The sequence below is a fragment of the Rhipicephalus sanguineus genome, chromosome 5 (assembly GCF_013339695.2).
Source record: "Rhipicephalus sanguineus isolate Rsan-2018 chromosome 5, BIME_Rsan_1.4, whole genome shotgun sequence".
In the NCBI taxonomy this organism is placed as follows: domain Eukaryota; kingdom Metazoa; phylum Arthropoda; class Arachnida; order Ixodida; family Ixodidae; genus Rhipicephalus; species Rhipicephalus sanguineus.
Window position 1 is genome coordinate 75,795,631 of NC_051180.1, and position 20,052 is coordinate 75,815,682.

Genomic DNA, 20,052 nt, shown 5'->3' on the forward strand with positions numbered 1-20,052 from the left:
ATTTGATGGATGGATGGATGGATGGATGGATGGATGGATGGATGGATGGATGGATGGACGGACGGACGGACGGACGGACGGACGGACGGACGGATGGATGGACGGACGGATGGACGGACGGACGGACGGACGGACGGACGGACGGACGGACGGACGGACGGACGGACGGACGGATGGATGGATGGATGGACGGACGGACGGACGGACGGACGGACGGACGGACGGACGGACGGATGGATGGACGGACGGATGGATGGACGGACGGACGGACGGACGGACGGACGGACGGACGGACGGATGGATGGATGGATGGATGGATGGATGGATGGATGGATGGATGGATGGATGGATGGATGCATGCATGCATGCTATGAGCGTCCCCTTTATAACGGGGCGATGACATGTGTGCCACCAGGCTCGAAAAAAAAAGATGCGCCGTGGCTACGACCGTCCCATTCGGCGCGTTTTCAATAGGAGTGTCATTTCGGCAAAGCTTTAACACACCGCGAGGTGGTGGCTTTAGCCCAAGCCTCGCTCATAGCATCCACCAATATCGAAAAACAGCTCTCCGATGCTCGCCTGGCTGTCGCACCGCGTCCACCGCTCGCCCTGTGTGAGTAGGGTGTCTTGATGCCCGTTCTGTCAGGGCGCACACATCGAGGCACACTACCTGTGAGGATTAACGGCCAGAGTAGAGGGAAGACACGACGCGCGTAGCGTTTCTCTTCGCGTTCCGCGATGCTTTGAAGGAGTGCATATCGAGTATCAGTGTTTATTACGTGCTTGTTCATGCCATCTTTGAGCGGGATTCCCCCTTGATGCCATCTTTGCGCGGGATCAGTCCCTTCAACGAGACAATATGTGGTGCCCACGTATATGTTAAGAACTTCAGCTACCGCAAGGATTAAATCATGATCATGGGCGTTAGTCATCGGTACGGAAATGTGTCACTAGGCGTCAAAGTGGGTATGCCCACATCAAGCGGTGCTATATCTGCCAAACAACAGTAGAAATTGCACAAGCTCTCATATACCAATTACCTGTAAACAATCAACTACTTCTGTGACGACACGTTTCACTTTCGTGTTATACCGATTCCTATGACGGAGGGGTCAGTCATCATTTTTTAAATGCGAAGCATTTCTTAGCGAACCTCTGGCACTTTGGCCGTTTCTATCTACGTATCTATCTATCTATCTATCTAGCCGCCTACGTCTGGGGGCTCTGGTGGTCGTCTTCATAACTTGTAATGTACCAAAATTGGCATAGCAGGGGATAAGTCTATGACGAACGCGAGTCACTGGCCATGACATGAATAACACAAAATACCCGTCATGTACGTCATGAACCCTTTCTCTCAGTCACGTGGGGCACATACCCGCATACCAGAGTTCATGTTATGCGGGTATGTGCCACAGGTGCTACAGAATCTCAACCAACACAGTCACGGCGAACACACACATTGACACGCAAGGAAAGTGATAATAATAAGAATTGTTGGCGTTTTATGCTCCAAAACCACGATATGATTATGTGAGACGCCATAGCGAAGGGCTCCGGAAATTTTGACCATCTGGCATTCTTTAACGTACACCAAGATCGCACAGTGCACGGGCATCTAGCATTTTCACTCCATCGAAATGCGACCACCGCGGCCGGCATCGAACCCGTGACCTCTGGGTCAGCAGACGAGCACAGTAACCACTACACCACCGCGGCTGACGCAAGGAAAGTGAGGAAGCTGAAGACAGAACACCCGTGGAAGACGCTCAAATACCATCCACTCGTCCACGTGGTCCGCAACGTGGACCACGTGGGCTACAAATAACAGAGGTCAATGCTTCCCTACAATAAATCTGCCGAGAGAACCAGGCCTCTCACGATTACCGTTGACTTCAACACTGACTTATAAAGACTCTACAACGCCAGGTCCTTATACAGGGTGAAAGACGGCTTAGATGCGGACAGGGCATCAAAAGACCTCGCTTCTACGTCCAGGACAGGAGGCATCATAGATCATTTCATCGTAAGAGGCATCTATGATTTCCACCAGCAGCAGGTGCTGGCTGATCATGGTGATGATGACCTTGTTCAAGAACTACCAAGAACCCCTTCTGCACATTAGCTCAGGTTCGTGAAACGTGCGTGCGTTCTCCGTCATAACGGACAAGTATAACAGCTGTAACGCAACTGTTACAACTGCAACTGTGACTGTAACGTACGTGCAGTGCGCCTGCGCGTGCTACTCGGTTGCGTACCATATATCCAGGGAAACTTTCCTGAATGAAGCATAGTTGTGTTCATACAGGAAAGTTCATTCAATAGGGCATCTGTGTTCCTTCTTTGTCCTGTTCGGATTCACGCTACCCAGTATCGAAGAACTTAAGCAGTGCATATCAGCTCACTGCGTCTTGTGTTGGTAACACCTATGTTGCTGTCGGCATCGTTACGCAACTGTAAACAACTGGTTACATAATACATATGCGATTCTTCAACATATGAATGTGCGTATAGCCCTTCCACATTTCTCCAGCGTCATTCCGTAACGTTTCGCTCAATGTGAAAAATTACGCCACATTCACCATCCCGCACATGCTTCGCATAATATCGATTCCCACGGTACGTGGGATCTGCCGAATTTTTTTGTCTTCCTTCCTTCCTTATCTGGGCTGTGTTGTCTGCAATAAGGTTCAACTAACCAGTTTAATTGACCTGCTTAATACGTTCACAATAAACAGCCGTTTATGCTCGCGCCGCAAAATTTTCGTTTAATTTTCACTTCACCGCTGTTCGCGTATTTTGTGCTTGTAGTACGTTGTCCACTAGAAGCATGCGGACCATTTTGCGTTCTCGCCCTTTAAATGTGTTTTCGCGAAAAATCTCGAGGTGACCCTAAACGCGCGTTTACACTAGAGCAACACGACACCGATTTTGGTCTGCCGAGTGTAGCCGGGAGTGTCTTTTGTCGTGTCGTCGTCCTATTTACACTGCAACGACGCCAACAGTCGGCCGATCGTCTGTGAAAGACGCCGTCCGCGTCCTCTCAGCCTTTCGTCGGCCGATTCCCTTGTCACACAGAAGGCGCGCACAGCGACACCGACTAAACTTGCGCGCAAAAGTTGGAAAAAAAACGCCAGGCCTGCGCGGAAAGCGCAGCACAGTCACAGCGAAAGCTGGAAGAGCGGCATTTCTACAGCCTGTTCTAAACTATCTTGGATCTCCTAATACAAGTACACTAGCAAGGTACCCACTACGCCATAAATCACAATTTTTGCGAAGTTGGGAATCACCTACTAAGCCATTATTTGTCATTCTGCGGAGAAGCGAGGTACCAGCTACACGTCTGTAAGGCATTATGTGCACTTTGTCGATGCTACGAATGATGACGATGAAGAATTATGGCTCAGCCCTTTGTAGTGGGTTGGAAGCTTTAAACGGTCCACCAGTTACGTAATTTGCATTGGGTGACGCCCGGTAACTATTTCTCTCTCCCGCCATGCTGTATAACATACGTTGACGTGGGAGAGAGAGGGGGGGGGGGGGACAGAGAACTCTATTGAGACCCCGATGAAATGAATCGTGCGCTTATGGGCTCCCTTGGCAACCAATACAAGTGCACTTGCGAGGAACCCACTGCGCTATAAATCATTGTAATTTTTTAGCAGTTGGGAAGCAGGCACTGTGCCATTTTTCGTCATTTTACGGAGAGCCGTGGTACCTGCTGAACGCATGTGAGGCATTATGCGCACTTTGTTGATGCTGTGCCTGATGACGACGAAGACTTATGGCGGAGCCCTTTGTAATGGGTTGGAAGCATTCAACAACCGACTCGTTGCGCAATTCGCATTGTGTGACGCCTGGTTACAGCATTCGCGTTGTGTGACGCTTGGTGTTTATTTTACTCTTCTACCACGCTATATTGCAAATGTTAATGCGGTTCCTTCCCGACATGAAGCCTCTATAGGACATTTTTGCCGAACAGTTTCAAGCACTGGCATGGCTCAGAGGTTGAATACTGGGCTCCCACGCAGAGGGCCCAGGTTCGAACCTCGTTCCATCCCGGAACTTTTTTCTTCTTTTTCGTTTTTTTTTCTTATTTCGAGCGATACTGGTTACGGACACCGGCGTCGGCGGCGGCGGACAACTACGGCGCCAATAACGGCCGCTGAAGTGATCTCGTAACAGCTTTCGCTGTAAAATAGAAATCGATGGCTCTGGTTTAAGATTAGATACGTATGATATCACAGCGTAACTTCACTGAATATGTTAGCCAATTAACTACCAAGATAATTAATAAAATTTAATTTATTGAGCTATTGAAAGACTGTGAGCTGGGATCGTTGCGGCACCTGGCGGGGCAGATCTCATACGCTTCTTTCTACGTGGCCTGTTAGATCTGTTTCGGCAGCGCGCGAAACACAAAGCGAACCTAAGGAGTACACCATGGCACACGAATACCGACGCGCGAATGCTATACCAGACACTCACCAGACACTCAAGTCAACGATTAAGGCACGTTTACACTAGAGCGACAAGACACCGACGCAGACACGAGGCAGACGTTCGGCCGACGAGTCGCCCGCCGACGATGTCGCCGGACCGTCTGGTCACACTAGTCCGACGACGATCCCGACGCCTCCAAAGACGGCATGTCGTAGTAGTGTAACATGATGGCAGGCCAAAAACACCAGCAAAACGCATCGGGAGACCGGTCGTCGGCAGGTCGTCGGGAGATCTCTGGCCGTGCGAAAATTTGCCCATGTCGTTACTTCGAACGTCGAAGGGGGAGATCCCCTTCGACATCCTCGGGCATTTGACAATGGGCATCTCACGCACCCCTCCAACGTCTTTTCTTTGCCTCCGTTTGTCTGTCCGCGCCCCCGTTCCCCGACGCCGGAAGGGGTGGTGGGGGCCGTGCCGCTACACCGAGAGGGACAATGATAGAGGAGGGAGGATGGCCTAAATTGCGAACATGAAACAGCGCGCTTAGACAGGACAGGAAGTTACAAGAAGCACACAGACACAGCGCTGACTAACAACTGAGGTTTATTTTCACGAAACGTGAAAAAAGGGGTTGGGGAGAAAAAGAAAAAAATAAAAAGAAAAAAGAACGAAAAAAGTCACAGTTTCGCCGCAAGGGCGAAGCAATTAATGCGATAGCAAGGAACTAATGCTATACGAAGTGAGGCTCGCCAATGGATACTCTCAGTTTGAACAGCGCGTCTGTTGCAAAGGCGGCCGAAGCAGCGAAGGAAATTAGCGTGCTTCAAGTGTCGAGCTGTGACACTTGATAGTTCGCGCTCTTCTGTTTGTTCGTTTAGCGGCGTCCCTGAGCTCGAGTGACATTCGTACGCGCCGTAACATGAGCGCGGACATCACGGTGAAAGCGTGAAACATTCCTCTACCCCTCGCCACGAGAAAACCGCGCGAGCAGACAGCGGAAGGGCAAGCTTCTCCCATGCGCAAATATAAGAATAAGCGAGCGAGCTCGCCGACGACTTTTAAATGCGCCCGTCGGGCTCCTAGCGCCACCTCGCTGGTAATGAAGAAACGCTTATTATCGCCTGCTGTCTCTGAGTCCGTCCAGCGCTAAATGGTGTGTATATAACGCTCGCCGTTAGCTACGTGGAGGATCTGCGTTTCGTGGCGTAGTGGATAGCGCCGCTCGCTGCGGAGCAAGAAGTCCCTGGTTCGATTCCGTGCTACGGAAGCATTTTTCTGAGTTATTTTTCTTTGGGGCCTTTATATATATATATACATACTTATACATATACGGTGCATGACGGCGGCGACGGCAAAATCCAGCCGAGACTGTCCATATAATTGCTATCGCAATAAAAGAAAAAGAAAAAGGAAAAAGGAAAACCACGTCGCAGCACCAGCACGGCGAAGCGCCCCCCCAAAAACAGGTTCTTTACCCCAACTCCAGACTCAGCTCCCGAGAAAACTGAGTTCTTTTTGTGACAGGCCGACAGACGGAGAGCTGATACAACCCTCTCCTCGTTGGTGAATTTCGAAGGCTTCCCGAAGCTCTCTTCTCAGCTTGTCTGAATACCGGCCCAAGACCTTGCACTGTTCGAATGCAGGTCGGCATGCGCACTCAGAAACGTGGGCGGCTAAGGTGCTCCCGGCGGAATTACGGACGTCACACGCGTGTTCACGTAGGCGATCATTAAGGCATCGCCCCGTTTGCCCTACGTACGAGCGTCCGCAGGACAATGGAACCTCATAGACCACCTCATCCTTACACGCAACAAACGGCTTCGCGTGCTTCTTGGTGCAAAGTCTCTGAGCGGGATGACTGCAATTCACCTGTCGGCAGAGCTTGCTTAGTTTGTTGGGGGCCGAAAAAACCAAATCAACGCCCGATCGCCCTACCTCAGTTGTTAGTCAGCGCTGTGTCTGTGTGCTTCTTGTAACTTTCTGTCCTGTCTAAGCGCGCTGTTTCATGTTCAAGATGTACCAACTGGCCCGCGAACAATCATTGTTACACTAAATTGCGAGTTGACGCTCTTTCCTTTCGCCTTCTCTTCTCGGTGGTTTGCGTCGTCGAATTTTCTTGTAGCAGGTGGTCCCCCGTTTTACAGCAAAAGCTGTTACGAGATCACTTCAGCGGCCGTTTTTGGCGCAGTAGTTGTCCGCCGCCGCCGCCGCCGGTGTCCGTAACCAGTATCGCTCGAAATAAGAAAAAAAAATGAAACAAGAAAAATATTCCAGGATGGAACGAGGTTCGAGCCTGAGCCCTCTGCGTGGGAGCCCAGTATTCAACCTCTGAGCCATGCCGGTTTTTTTTTTCTTTATTACTTACTTTTGCACCTCATACATTAATATTACAGTGCATAAACAGTACATACAGAGGTAAAGACCGGAATGGTTTTGCAAAGCAGTTTCAAGCACCGGCATGGCTCAGAGAGTATAAAGGAATTCTAGTCACTCTCTGAGCCATGCCGGTGGTTGAAACTGCTTTGCAAAAATGTCCTATATAGGCTTCAGGTCGGGAAGGAACCGCATTAACATTTGAAATATATAGCGTGGTAGAAGAGTAAAATAAACACCAAGCGTCACACAACGCGAATGCTGTAACCAGGCGTCACACAATGCGAATTGCGCAACGAGTCGGTTGTTGAATGCTTCCAACCCATTACAAAGGGCTCCACCATAAGTCTTCGTCGTCATCAGGCACAGCATCAACAAAGTGCGCATAATGCCTTACATGCGTTCAGCAGGTACCACGGCTCTCCGTAAAATGACGAAAAATGGCACAGTTCCTGCTTCCCAACTGCTCAAAAATTACAATGATTTATAGCGCAGTGGGTTCCTCGCAAGTGCACTTGTATTGGTTGCCAAGGGAGCCCATAAGCGCACGATTCATTTCATCGGGGTCTCAATAGAGTTCTTTGTCCCCCCCCCCCTCCATCTCTCTCCCACGTCAGCGTACGTTATACAGCATGGCGGGAGAGGGAAATAGTTACCGGGCGTCACCCAATGCAAATTACGTAACTGGTGGACCGTTTAAAGCTTCCAACCCACTACAAAGGGCTGAGCCATAATTCTTCATCGTCATCATTCGTAGCATCGACAAAGTGCACATAATGCCTTACAGACGTGTAGCTGGTGCCTCGCTTCTCCGCAGAATGACAAATAATGGCTTAGTAGGTGCTTCCCAACTTCACAAAAATTGTGATTTATGGCGTAGTGGGTACCTTGCTAGTGTACTTGTATTAGGAGCTCCAAGATAGTTTAGAACAGGCTGTAGAAATTCCGCTCTTCCAGCTTTCGCTGTGACTGTGCTGCGCTTTCCGCGCAGGCCTGGCGTTTTTTCTATTTTTAGAAGAATTTTTTTGAATATGCGGAAAACCGGAAGTAGGTGCTCGACCGGAAGTGCTTGGAAAAGAGTCACTCGGTTCTCGCGCCACTATAAACACGAGGGTTGAGATCTTCGGCGTTGCGATTCCTGAGAGCCTTTCCATGTTTCGCATTCAGCGAACCACTTTAGCTACTGACGGACAGGCTTAAACGACGCAAAGCGAGCTCTTAAACGCCGTGCGAATGAATTCTGACTATTCGGAGCCGACACAGAACTCCTACTGGAAACGCACTCCACACGCTGCGTCCCACCGTGCACGCTTTCAAATGCGTCCCGCGTTACACGTGTTCTTCATTAGAGCCTTCATTCCACAAACTCCGGGCGCGAGTATCAGGAATCAATAGGGCACGCGAAATAGGGCCTTCTCTCTGCTTTCCTAATCCTTCGCTTGTTCAAAGACTCTCGAGATACACTTAACGCCAGCCTTCCTGTTCACGGCTAAGAATATTCAAACTTCCTATTTTTTAGAGTGAAGCTGTGTATGGCCGTGGGAGGTGGGAAAATGTGGCGGTCCGTGAGTGCACGGAAAGTGTAATGAAGAAGCAATGCTAGCGTACGCTCTCGAAGGGTCTCTCCGCGCTTTCATTAGTTCCTCTTCAGGTTTTATCAGCATATAAAGCTAGGGGTGATACCAGCCTAAGCATCAATCGCTACACATAATGTCCTTTAGGTGTTCTGACCTCCCTGCCTTTCTCACACTTTATTATCACTCTCTCTCTTAATATCTTTTAAGCTGACTTCACCAAACGCAAAGTTTGAAGCATGCATCTCTTAGATGCAGTGTTAAAAATGCCAAAAGCTACAACAGAAGACACTTTAGATAGATACCTGCTCGTGCGCACGTTTCAGCTTCGGCGGTTAACGATCTGTACGGAGCGCTTGGGCGGTGATTTTAACGTGATAGCGTTAAAGAGCTCGTTTCACAGAAATTCCGGTGTCGACGTTGGGCGTCGGTGTCGTGGGTGTGAGCGAAAATCACCATCTTGTCCGTGACCGAAATATCAAGAACGATGCAAATAAAATACAAATAAACATCTTAGGATCGAGTGAGAATCAAACCCAGGCCGCCAGTGTGGCAAGCTGATGTTGTACCACAGAGACACGCTATTGCCATAAACCGCTTTCGGAAAAAAAAAAACACTATATGAATGTCATGTAGTGGAAGGAGTCTCCTTAACGCATGTAATATTGCGTGGCAGAAGCGTGGGTTCGCGCCAGGCGTCAAAATATGTGAAGTACGCAACGAGTGGGTGTTTTAGAGGCCTACCCATTACAAAGCGCTCAGACATATTTAATCATCATCAGCGGCAAAAGCATCAACAAAGTGAGCAGCTGCGTAGGTTCGCGTGTTGCCTTCGGACGCGTAGTGGGTCCTTCGCTGATTCGCAAAAGGAAGAATTATGGCGTAGTTGGCACTGCGCAACTGTACTTGCAGTAGGCATTATAATAATATCTAGGGTTTAACGTCCCAAAACCAAGATATGATTATGAGAGACGCCGTAGTGAAGGGCTCCGGAAATTTCGACCACCTGGGGTTCTTTAACGTGCACCTAAATCTAAGCACACGGGCCTCAAACATTTTCGCCTTCATCGAAAATGCAGCCGCCGCAGCCGGGATTCGATCCCGCGACCTTCGGGTCAGCAGTCGAGCGCCATAACCACTAGACCACCGTGGCGGGGCTTGCAGTAGGCATTCTAGAATAGTTTGAAACGGCCAATGTTTACGCGCACAGACGTTCGTTTCCTTGCGCCACGGTTGAGGCATGCGCCGAGAACCGAAGCGAGGCTTGCAAATGAAAAGCCGATGCGCACGCGGTCCGATTACGCTATCGCGTTCTACTCTTGAAGGCGAAGCTCAGGCGTCCTCCAAGTTTGTTTGCTTGTTTGCCTGCTTGCTTGAATGTTTGTTTGTTTGTTTGTTTGTTTGTTTGTTTGTTTGTTTGTTCGTTTGTTTGTTTGTTTGTTTGTTTGTTTGTTTGTTTGTTTGTTTGTTTGTTTGTTTGTTTGTTTGTTTGTTTGTTTGTTTGTTTCCATCGAAACGCAGTGTCTTGATGCCGAATGGCGCATTGTTCATTGGAAGCGCGTAAACTCCTTTACATAGTGATCACCGAAATGAATGCCACAGAGTAAACGGTCTGAGGGGCCAATAGACAAGCATAAGACGTTTCTTTACGAGCAACCTGTGACGTGCACATGCGATCAGTGGTGGCACAGTGGCAATGCGTTCTGCTATGGAACGCAAGGTCGCGGGTTCGATGCTCAACCTTAGCGGACGTGTTTTAGTGAGGCTGGAGTGCAAAAGCTTTCGCGTGTTGCTCTTTGAGGGCACGCAACAGATCGAAATCAAACGGCCGAGGCCTATAGCCTGGTGTGTACCAGTGCCCCGTATGTTGCGGTTGGATCTTAAGTGGTTTAACAACCTGTGAAACACATCCGATAGGTAACGAATGTAGAAAATTTTGGCATCATTAGGCCGATAATGAGGATGGCATTATGAAAAGTACAATATCTTGCCATATGCTCTGATATCTCCTTTAAATTGAAAGTCAATAAATGGTCATATGAGTTCACATCAAGTCCATGATGTTTTGGAGACGAATTGCCCGGCACGGGAGACAACAGCATCGCACGTCGAGTGAAGCTAGAAGGAATTATATAGCCCGCGTGTTAACTTTTGTTTCTTTTTTTTGTATTTCTGTGCTGGTGTTACGTAAAGCACTAGAATATCAATTCTTTCGATTAAAGACGTCATTGTTCTAAAACCACGTGGTTGGTGTAATTCTCGTTCAGCCATATTTTCACGAAAATGCGTAGGGTATTTGCGCGTGTGCGACAGAGTGGAAAAGTAAACATTTCCAGAAGGAATAGTTGGAGAGACAGCGCCAATTTTAAGATATCGGGGTACGAAGTTACAACAATCTTCGTTGTTTATTAATTTCACAAAATTGTTCAAGCAAGGAAAATAAATCGAGGGGAAACCGCTGAATGTTCAACAATAAAGGTTATATGCGTGCTTCAAATGGCTTCGTTGCAACACAGGTTTGTCATGCGATGTAGCATAAACATTTCCTTATCGGACATTTTTTGGAAATGAAGAAAGAAAGAAAGAAAGAAAGAAAGAAAGAAAGAAAGAAAGAAAGAAAGAAAGAAAGAAAGAAAGAAAGAAAGAAAGAAAGAAAGAAAGAAAGAAAGAAAGAAAGAAAGAAAGAAAGAAAGAAAGAAAGAAAGAAAGAAAGAAAGAAGTGACAGCAAGCCGCCATCTTTGGCAAGGTCCCCGAAGACCAGGAGTGGGCCGTCCAGCGGGCCAGGGCCATCGCCGGAGACCACGGAAGATGTTCCTCGAGCGATGGACCCATTGCAGCCTAGCGCTGGGCTGCAACCAACTAAACTCAAAGAAAGAAAGAAATGGCCAACCCTTTGTTCTTAAGGAACTAAGCACATGTCGCAAAGCTAGCTGCATGATTTTCTCAATAATGGGCAAAGAGTGCAAGGTCAGTCAGAAGCCACGCTGCAGGTTTCTCGGCGATAGCTTTATTTGGGCGCTAGTGCGCGCGAACTATACGGTCTGCGCATGAGAAGATTTTCGTGGCAATCAGATGATGCATATACAATCCTGTGAGGTACGACATCTCACTATCACTCAACAGATGAGAGAAATTCAAGCGTCTGTTTCCGCTCTTGGACGGAAGACAAGCAGCTTATACTTTTTAAATAACGAGCTTGGTGGCGTACGTTCGTTCAGCTCGTAATGGAATGCGACATCAACTTTCGGACGCTGTTATCCTTCATGTCAAGTTGAGTTGTGTCGTATGAAATGCGTGCGTGTGGTCGGAGGGCAGGCGAGCTATTCACACTGTCAGCCCAGGTTCAACACGCGTATACCAACTCTTTGAGCAATTTCTCGCTCTCTCTCTCTGCCTCACTCACTTTCCACGTCGTAACGAGATCTGAATCATTCCAACTTGAATCGCAGTTCCACTTAGGAGTACAGCGGTGCGCGCCCCCGCGCGGCATTTGCCGTCTTCTGCGCGTTGTGGCTTCAGCGTCGCACTAAGTGCAAAACCTCCTCAGTGGGCTGCGAGCCGCGTGCTAATTGAAGCTGGCAGTGGTCATTTCGCTTTCGGTGAAAAATACGCACACGCTCCACGCAAGCATGCATACTCGTGCCTTCAGCACATCACTGCCTCGTCGCGTTCGTACACCGACTTCTCAACCCGCGACGTCTTCTCCTGCGGCGGTGTCTTTGCTGCGGAGAAAGCGCCCGGGAGGAGAGTCGATTAGCAATCCTCACGCCCCTTCTTTCACCGTCCTCGTTTCCTTTTTTCTTTCCTTCCTCCCGCACCGAGCTGAACTTCGGAGCGAATTGCTTTCTAAACGCAATTTCCACTCGTTGTTGGGGACGGGATTCGGCGGGCAGGCGGGAAAAGGGAGGTCGAACTGGGAACAGGGGAATCGCACAATAAGGGAAGCAAGAATCATAAAGGTTCTCTAAGAATGCAAAGGCGGTCTTGTGCACACGCGACTGCGCAGTCGTTCGCGATGTGCTGGATTTTCGCTCGCTCCCTCTCTGTCACGACGGGGCGATGGTATCGGACGCACCACGTGTCGTGTCTTCTTTCATTTTCGGGACTTGCAGCCTAACAAGCTTAAAGAGCAACGAACGAAGTTATCCCGCCGGAAGCTTTATATCACCTTCTTTTTCTCTGCTCTCGTCTTGATCTTCCTTGCCGTTACGGACACTTAACGAGTTGCGAAAAGGGAAAAGAGAGGAGGTTTGGGAAGGAGGAGAAGGTGGGTCGACGCAAAATCAATCTTGCCCTCGGGGCACCTGTCCCTTTGTTTCAGCGCGATAAAATGACCTTACCGCGTCGCCCCCGTCGTCTTGATTCTGAAAGGTTGTTGCAACGCTCAAGGCGCGCGACTGCCACGGTGTCTTTGTCTTGGTCGACAATGAGCGCCTTACACATTCGTGAAACACCCTCGAGTAAGAAAAGTTTCACTGCGTACACGTAAGAGGTGTCAGTAATGTTGGTGAGAAACAAGGAGAAAAAAAAAATCTGGGTGTCTGTATTTTTACTATCTTGGTACTTGTATGTCTATTTCTGCCACTACCTGGAACTATTTGAAGTCCCGTGACAAGTTAAAAAATGTGTTTCTTTTCTTTCCTCTCTCGCCGTCAGGATTAGTGTCACAAGTTTCAGCTATAGCTTCGAAGCCACTGAACGGTACCCTACGGCGCTATAGGCACGTAGAAAAGTACGAAAAGCGCTGTTTTAAAGAGATTGGCCCCTGGTCAGTCGTGCCGCGGAGGTAGTGGACAGGGGAGTAGCAAGTGCGCGATTTATACTGGACCAAACACGCATCGCAAGTGGAAGGTCTAAAACCGCTTCTCCGGCGCTCTCCTCGGACGCCCGGCTTAAGCTGTGACACGCGGATTTATCACTTGTCGCCGTGGGTGACAGCGGACGTTTCCTGGACGTTCAATCCTGTCAATGCCACTGTATCGATGGATTGAAACATGCTTCTGCCGCAGAATTTTCGGAAGAAAATTCTGTGATGTCATAAGAATTTGTTGGCCGGTTAGTTGCTTGGTTTGACAGGATCACTTCGGTTACGTCATCACATCGCGCATAAACAACAGATGAAGGACAAAAGAACACTGCACAGAGCTGATCACAGCAGTAAATGTGAGCTTCTCCTCGGGCATCACCTTTCGTCTTATATTCATACACTGTACCAACTGTCCTTTAGAAGCACGAACAAGACAGCCGTAAAACTTACAGACGCCTCTCATTATTTGAAAATATGGAGGAGAGGGACGTGGACACCACGGACATATTGCTTTATTTTAAGGTACGGAGAGTGTGACATTAACCAGGGACACACTCTCCGACTATTTACCAGTCTACATTTTTCTTTAGAAGCGATGTGTTGATGAAAAGCCTGGAGAGCGTTGAACTATACGAGTGCTCTCCATGGTTTATCTTTAATATTTTTATTGCGATAGCAATTATAAGGACACTCGATGGGTTTTTGCCGTCGCCGTCATGTTCCGTATAAAGTCCAAATCGATAACGTCCCCCCGCGCATCGTATGTTCCACCCGCGGGTAAAAGCATGCCAGCGGGGGTGACGAACGCCGCTGAAGTAGAGATGAAAAGAGCCGACCCACCTCCCATATGAGCTGGAACCGTGAATTCATGCTTATTCGGCGATTACTTGTAATGTGTGTAATGATACGAATGTGACGTAGCGAACTGCGAGAAATATAGCTTTCCGCTTGACAGGGGCGGCGCCAGTGGGGGGTTCGGGGGGGCTCTAGCCCCCCCAAAATTTCCGCCTGCCCCCCCTTTGCCCCCCCCAAGAGCAAGCATAGTCAAAATACAATGCATATGTTCCCAGCCTCTCTGCCCTCCCTGAAGGAACCCACTTGTCGTGGGTGCCCCCCCAGTAAAAAAATCCTGGCGCCGCCCCTGCCGCTTGAGCATTTAGTGTCATGAACACTCCTGCGCTTGCCAACTGCGTTTAGCCACTATGGCCCTCAAAATGTAACCTCTGATTGCTCATGAGTACGGCTGTACATATCTAAAGTGTGGTCGCATGTGAGCCAACACGTGCAGACACAACCGGCGTTCGTAAAATGTATACCATCTGCAGATGGTGTCAATGAATGGAAGCATGGTGTCACCTGCGGTGCGAGCGACGTGCACGCTATCTAATAAATATATCTTATTTTAATAAATGCCGACATTACTCACTCGCGTAATGTTTAAATCCCAGAGCTTTGCACTTGTGCTCGTCAACAGCGTTGGTGGACGTATGTTCGTTCCAAATGAATCCGCGAATAGCAGTGACCGCTCGTGGAATTCGTCTAGGGAGCAGAGTTGTATATTCTTGTTTCAGTTATGCCGTAACGCATACTGCATCCCCCCCCGCAAAAAATAAAGAATAACAGCAACAACGCTTCAAAAGCGCAAAACGAAGGCGTATAATGATAACAAATGACAGCGGTTCTAAAATTTCCTGATCTGTCGCGTGCGGAACACTGAAGTCAGTTTCACCACAGTGCGCTGGTGTCATGCGAAAAAGTGCACTAACATTTGCATGGGAGACTCGAACTTTAAGTAATCCTTCTGAATGGGCGCGGCCATCAATCACCCGAAAAAGAACGCTAACGCTACCGCGAAAAGAAACAATAACAAATGACAGCGTGTATAAAATTTTATCACCTTGCTCCATCGAGCACGCAGCGCTTAAACCACTTTCGCTGCAGTACACCTGTGTCAAGTAAAAAAAGCGCAATAACCTTCTAGTTGTCACTGGACCCAGCACACTTTGTCATTTAAGTACACACGCTTGCACGCGCCGTATAATTACGAGTACTTGTATGATCGTCAACGTCTGAAAACTTTAGTGAAACAGCGTAACCCCTTGCCAATCTCAGTGCACTTTTTTTGCATGACATTAGTGCACTGTGGTGAAAGTGACTGAAGTGTGTCCGGACAGGATAGATCAGGGCCAGAAAATTTTAGTAGCGTCGTCCTTTGTCGTTAAGATTCCCTTCTCGCGGTGGCGTTGGCGCTGTTTTTCGGGAGATCTGTGGCCGTGTTCGAACGATCGGGATAGAGAGAGAGAAAAACTTTTATTTGTGCAAGAATAAGTGGCTTCCTCGTAGCGTGCTCCGCGTGCCCGCAATCGCAATCGCGAGGATCGCTCAAAATTTGTCTCTCCCGTGCAGATCTTAGTGCGTCCTTTTTTTTTTTTGCATGGCACAAATGTACTGTGGTGAAAGTCACTTAAGTGTTCCGCACGCCATAGATCAAGTCCAGAAATTTTTAGAACCGCTGTCATTTATTATTATACGCCTTCCTTTTGCAGCTTCAATTCAAGTTTACCTGCTTTGGCATGTGACACCAGCAAGCATGCCTAAGGTAGGCTTCGCCTTCGCATTTCGAACCTTTCACGCATCAGCGTCTTCGATCTCGCGTACTACGGTCGGAAATAACCTCCTTGGTCCTGACTTATTCGCAAAACTGCGAGCGAATATTGCGATTCGCGAAAGAAGCTGTCGTCAAGGGAGGAGGGCGCAGTGCTTATTCTGTGGACCAGACCACAGAATAAACCCCCGCAATTTGTGAGAAAACCGTCAAAAACCGTCGTGAAGAGAGGTGGGCTGTTTGGGCCAGAGTTCTTCAATCATACGAGTTGCGAAACTCCCCATAGGCTCCATTTATGAAAATCAGGGTACGCCATTGGCCGAAGTTGCAGGAGTACGCTGATTGTCGCGTCTTCTGTTGACCAAAAACCAAATGAATAAACGCTCAAAACGACGCCAGCGCTGCGTGCGGCGTTTAGCAACTTGCGAGACGCGCTCGCAAGAAACGACGCCGCTGGGCTTTAGTGTTTTTTATTGCCGCCACCAGATGGCCCGACAATCTGCTAACTTCCGCAGAATCGGCGAGTTTCGGAACGCAGTTTCGCAACTGGTTTGGGCTACAGCGAAGCCTGGTGCGCACGGTCCACAGCACAAGTCTCTTTGGTGTGGTACACAAAATAAAGCTGTGGTCTGGCCCACAGAATTGTATATTCTGCGGTATGGCGCACAGAAACCGTCATCAAGATAGGTCGGCTGCTCGGGCTGCAGTACGGCCCACAGCCCACGGCCCACAGCGCACTTTATTTTGTTGTCTGGTCCACAGAATAAAGCTGGAGCTTATTCTCTGGTCTAGACTACAGAATAGTCGCTGCGTTCTGCTGCAGAGAGAGAGAGAGAGAATCAACTTTATTGAGCCCGAATATTCGATGGTACGCGCAGGTACCAGACGGGGTGGTTCCCTATTCACGGGACCCATATGTCTCCAGCAACTCCTGGCCCCTGGCCGTCAGTGCGAGCTGAGTCGGCAGGGCGGGGCTGGACAACAAGGTCTCCCATCGCTCTGGGGGTTGAGAATTGGGGATGTTGGGGGGAAGGGGAGGTGGCGGGTTCTTGAGCTCTTTACATTCAGCTATGATATGTGCCAGAGTGCCTCTTTCCGTTTTGCAGAAAGGGCAGAGTGTGTCGTGCTCCGCCGGGTACATTCGGTGTAACAGAACGGGATGCGCTAGCGATCCCGCCTGCGTGCGCCGCAGGATCGTTTGCTGCTGCCTGGTTAGTTGCGGGTGTGGTACAGGAAGTTTGCACCTCGCGTTTCTGTACATTTTAGTGATGTCTTTAAAGCTCGTCACGGGATGGGGTAGCTCAGCCGGCTCGTCCTCGGCCCGGATGGACAGTTCTCGGGCGTGGTGGTCGGCGAGGGCGTTGCCTTCCACCTTCGAGTGAGCCGGGATCCACACGAGCTCGATGGCTCGTCCCGGAGGCTTGTGCTTGGAGAGAATGGCCTGGGCAGCGGGAGAGATCAACCCCCTGCGGAAGCTTGCGTATGCTGACTTCGAATCTGTGACCACGGAGTCCACGCTCGGTTGTACGAGTGCGAGGGCCACAGCCACTTCTTCGGCAATGGCTGGGTCTGTCGTCCTCAGCGACGCGCTGACAATAAGCTTGTCGACGGACGTGGCTACCGCCGTTGCTCGGTCGTCGTATTTTCTGAGCGAGGCGTCCGCGTAGAGTACTCTAGGGTTCTCCTCCAGCTGTCGGGCCAGGGACTTGGCTCGCGCGGACCGTCTCCCGTCGTCCTTCCCCGGTTGCATGTTCCTGGGGAGTGGCTTGGTTTGAATGGCCTCTTTCCATTGCTCGGGAAGGGCCGTCTTGGTTGGAAGTGGTTCTATCTGCCATCCTATTTTCCGTAGGACGGCCCGGCCGTGCTCTGTTTGACTTAGCCTTACCCTTTGGTTAGACAAGTGAGCCTCAATCAGCTCCTCCACCGTGTTGTGAACGCCCATGTCCAGCAGTTTCTGCGTGGACGAGTAGATCGGCACGCCCAATGCCTGCTTGGTTGCTTTACGCAGCATCGTGTTCAGGGTGTCCCTGTTTGCCTTCGTTAGCTGGAGGTACGGGGCAGAGTAGGTCACCCTTGATACGACGAACGCCCTCACTAAACGCATTGCATCGTCTTCCTTTAGGCCTCTGTTACGATTAGAGACCCTTCGGATCATACTTAATATCTGTTCCGAGGTGTTCTTGATCTTCGTGACGGCCGCATACGCTCGACCGTCGCTTTGCAGCAGCAGACCGAGGATTCTGATCTGTTGCGTCGGTTTGATGGCCATGCCGTCGATGGTGATGGTCACGTTCGGCGGCGGTTCCTTCTTGGGTCTTCCCGGCTGGACCATGAGCAGCTCTGATTTCTGTGGAGCGCAGCTCAGCCCGCAGGTCTTTGCATAGTCATGTACGGTCGTTGCCGCCCTCTGTAAGGCATCCTCTACCCAGGCATTGGACACGGCTCGGTTCGTCCACACCGTGATATCGTCGGCGTAGAACGCGTGGTCCACGCCTTCAATTTGCTGGAGCAGATTGGGTAGGGGTAGGAGGGCCAGATTAAAGAGCAGGGGCGACAGAACCGACCCCTGAGGGGTTCCTCTGTCGCCGAGTTCGACAGGTTCCGACTTTTCCTCGCCTATCCTGATGGTCGCTGTTCTTCTCGTCAAGAAGTCCGTGATGTAAGCAAAGGTTTTCCGACCACATCCCGTCTTGTTTAGATTTTGGAGCACGCTCGCGTGAGACACGTTGTCGAAGGCCCCTTTTAGGTCTAGGGCGAGTATCCCCCGCGGCGCGTTCCTCGTTGCCTTCTTGACGACAAGTTCTCGCTCGGTGTGGACGGACGCGCTTTGAGCGCGCTCCGTCGATATCGCGCTATCAGGCAGGCGGATGCTGGCTGTTGGCCGCGAATGATTTAGCGATAGCGGTGCAGTCAGGTGAACTTTTGTTCGCGGTTCGTCGTTCCGAGGATCTTGCTGTATGAAAGTGCATCGACCTTGTGAAGTTACGTGAACACCGGGAACCCAAATTCCAAGGTGGGGGCCATTTGTTCGGAAATTAGAGGACTTTTTTAGTGCCCGCGAAAAGTGCCCGCCGCTGAGCCTAACGACGACTTCGGCCCCGGCCGAAGGAAGAGGCAGGCCTAGCCCGGGCCCCGGCGACGCCGCAAGCCGAACATCGATTCATCGGTGGCTACGCAAGCGTGCAACGACCCAAGATGTCTACCGCTATGCGAGTAGAAGTGGACGGCGTAGAAATTTCGCCGGATCAGATCACTAGAGCGCAGGGGTGGAAAACCGCTGGCGAAAAAGTGAAGCAAGGCGGCGTGGGATCGCTAGGCCTAACGCCCATATCCCAAGCGAGCCAAGATGGCGCCAAGGCCGCGACTGACGTCAATGGTCGGGGCAACGACCTCGGTGGAGCCACCGGCAACGATCTACGTCAGCAGAGAACGAAGAAACGAATAAACAAGGGCAAGCTGCTGAAGGGCGCGCGCATGCCACACCTGCCGCGCGGAGATATAAAGATCGTCATGCGACCACGAGACGGGCTCCGCATAAGCGATGTGACCAGCGTGGAAATAAGCCGAGCTATAATGGCGGCGGCGCAAGTCGACGTAATCGCTGCAAGAGAAGATGTGATATGCCTAAACCACCAACAGAACATCGTAGTTGTGAGTACCTCGAAGAGGGAGCACGCCGACAGATACGCCATCGTGGAGCGAATCGACATTCGGGGAACGTCCCATGAAGTCAGCGCGTACGAGTCGGCCCCTCACGGAACCGTGAAAGGAGTAATACGGGGCATCCCACTGGAGGACACCGCCCAGGAGATACAAGATTTGGTCGTGCACAGGCACAATCCCACGGCGTTGCAGGCGAACCGCATGGGGAGGACCCGTTCGGTGGTGATCGCCTTCGAGGGACACAAGGTGCCCAACTACGTCCGGTACGGGAACCTGCTAATCGAGTGCACCCTGCATAGGAAGCAGATTGACGCGTGCTACGCATGCGGCCGAGTGGGGCACAGGATGGACGTGTGCCCAAATCCTCAAGACAAGATTTGCCGGGGCTGCGGCATCGCCAACCCTGGAGAAGACCACAAGTGCGAACCTAAGTGTGGCCTGTGCGGGGGGGAACATCTCACCGCCGACAGGGCCTGCAAGGCGCGATTCAAAACGCCTTACGTCGTCCGTCGGCGGCGCTGGGAACGGCGCCGGGCGGAAGAAGACAACGAGGACAGAAATCAAGGCAAAAGAGGCTCTAAAGAAC

At 50.4% G+C, this 20,052-nt stretch overlaps 1 protein-coding gene across 1 annotated transcript; it reads right to left on the minus strand.

Annotated features, from left to right (window-relative positions):
• Window positions 1–16,701: 16,701 nt before the first annotated feature.
• Window positions 16,702–18,827, minus strand: LOC119394722 (uncharacterized). The gene is made up of 2 exons (XM_037662033.1): window positions 18,790–18,827; window positions 16,702–18,439 (listed from the first exon to the last, which is right to left on the minus strand). The coding sequence occupies exons 1-2, from the start codon at window positions 18,825–18,827 to the stop codon at window positions 16,702–16,704; spliced, it is 1,776 nt and encodes a 591-aa protein (XP_037517961.1).
• Window positions 18,828–20,052: the final 1,225 nt, after the last annotated feature.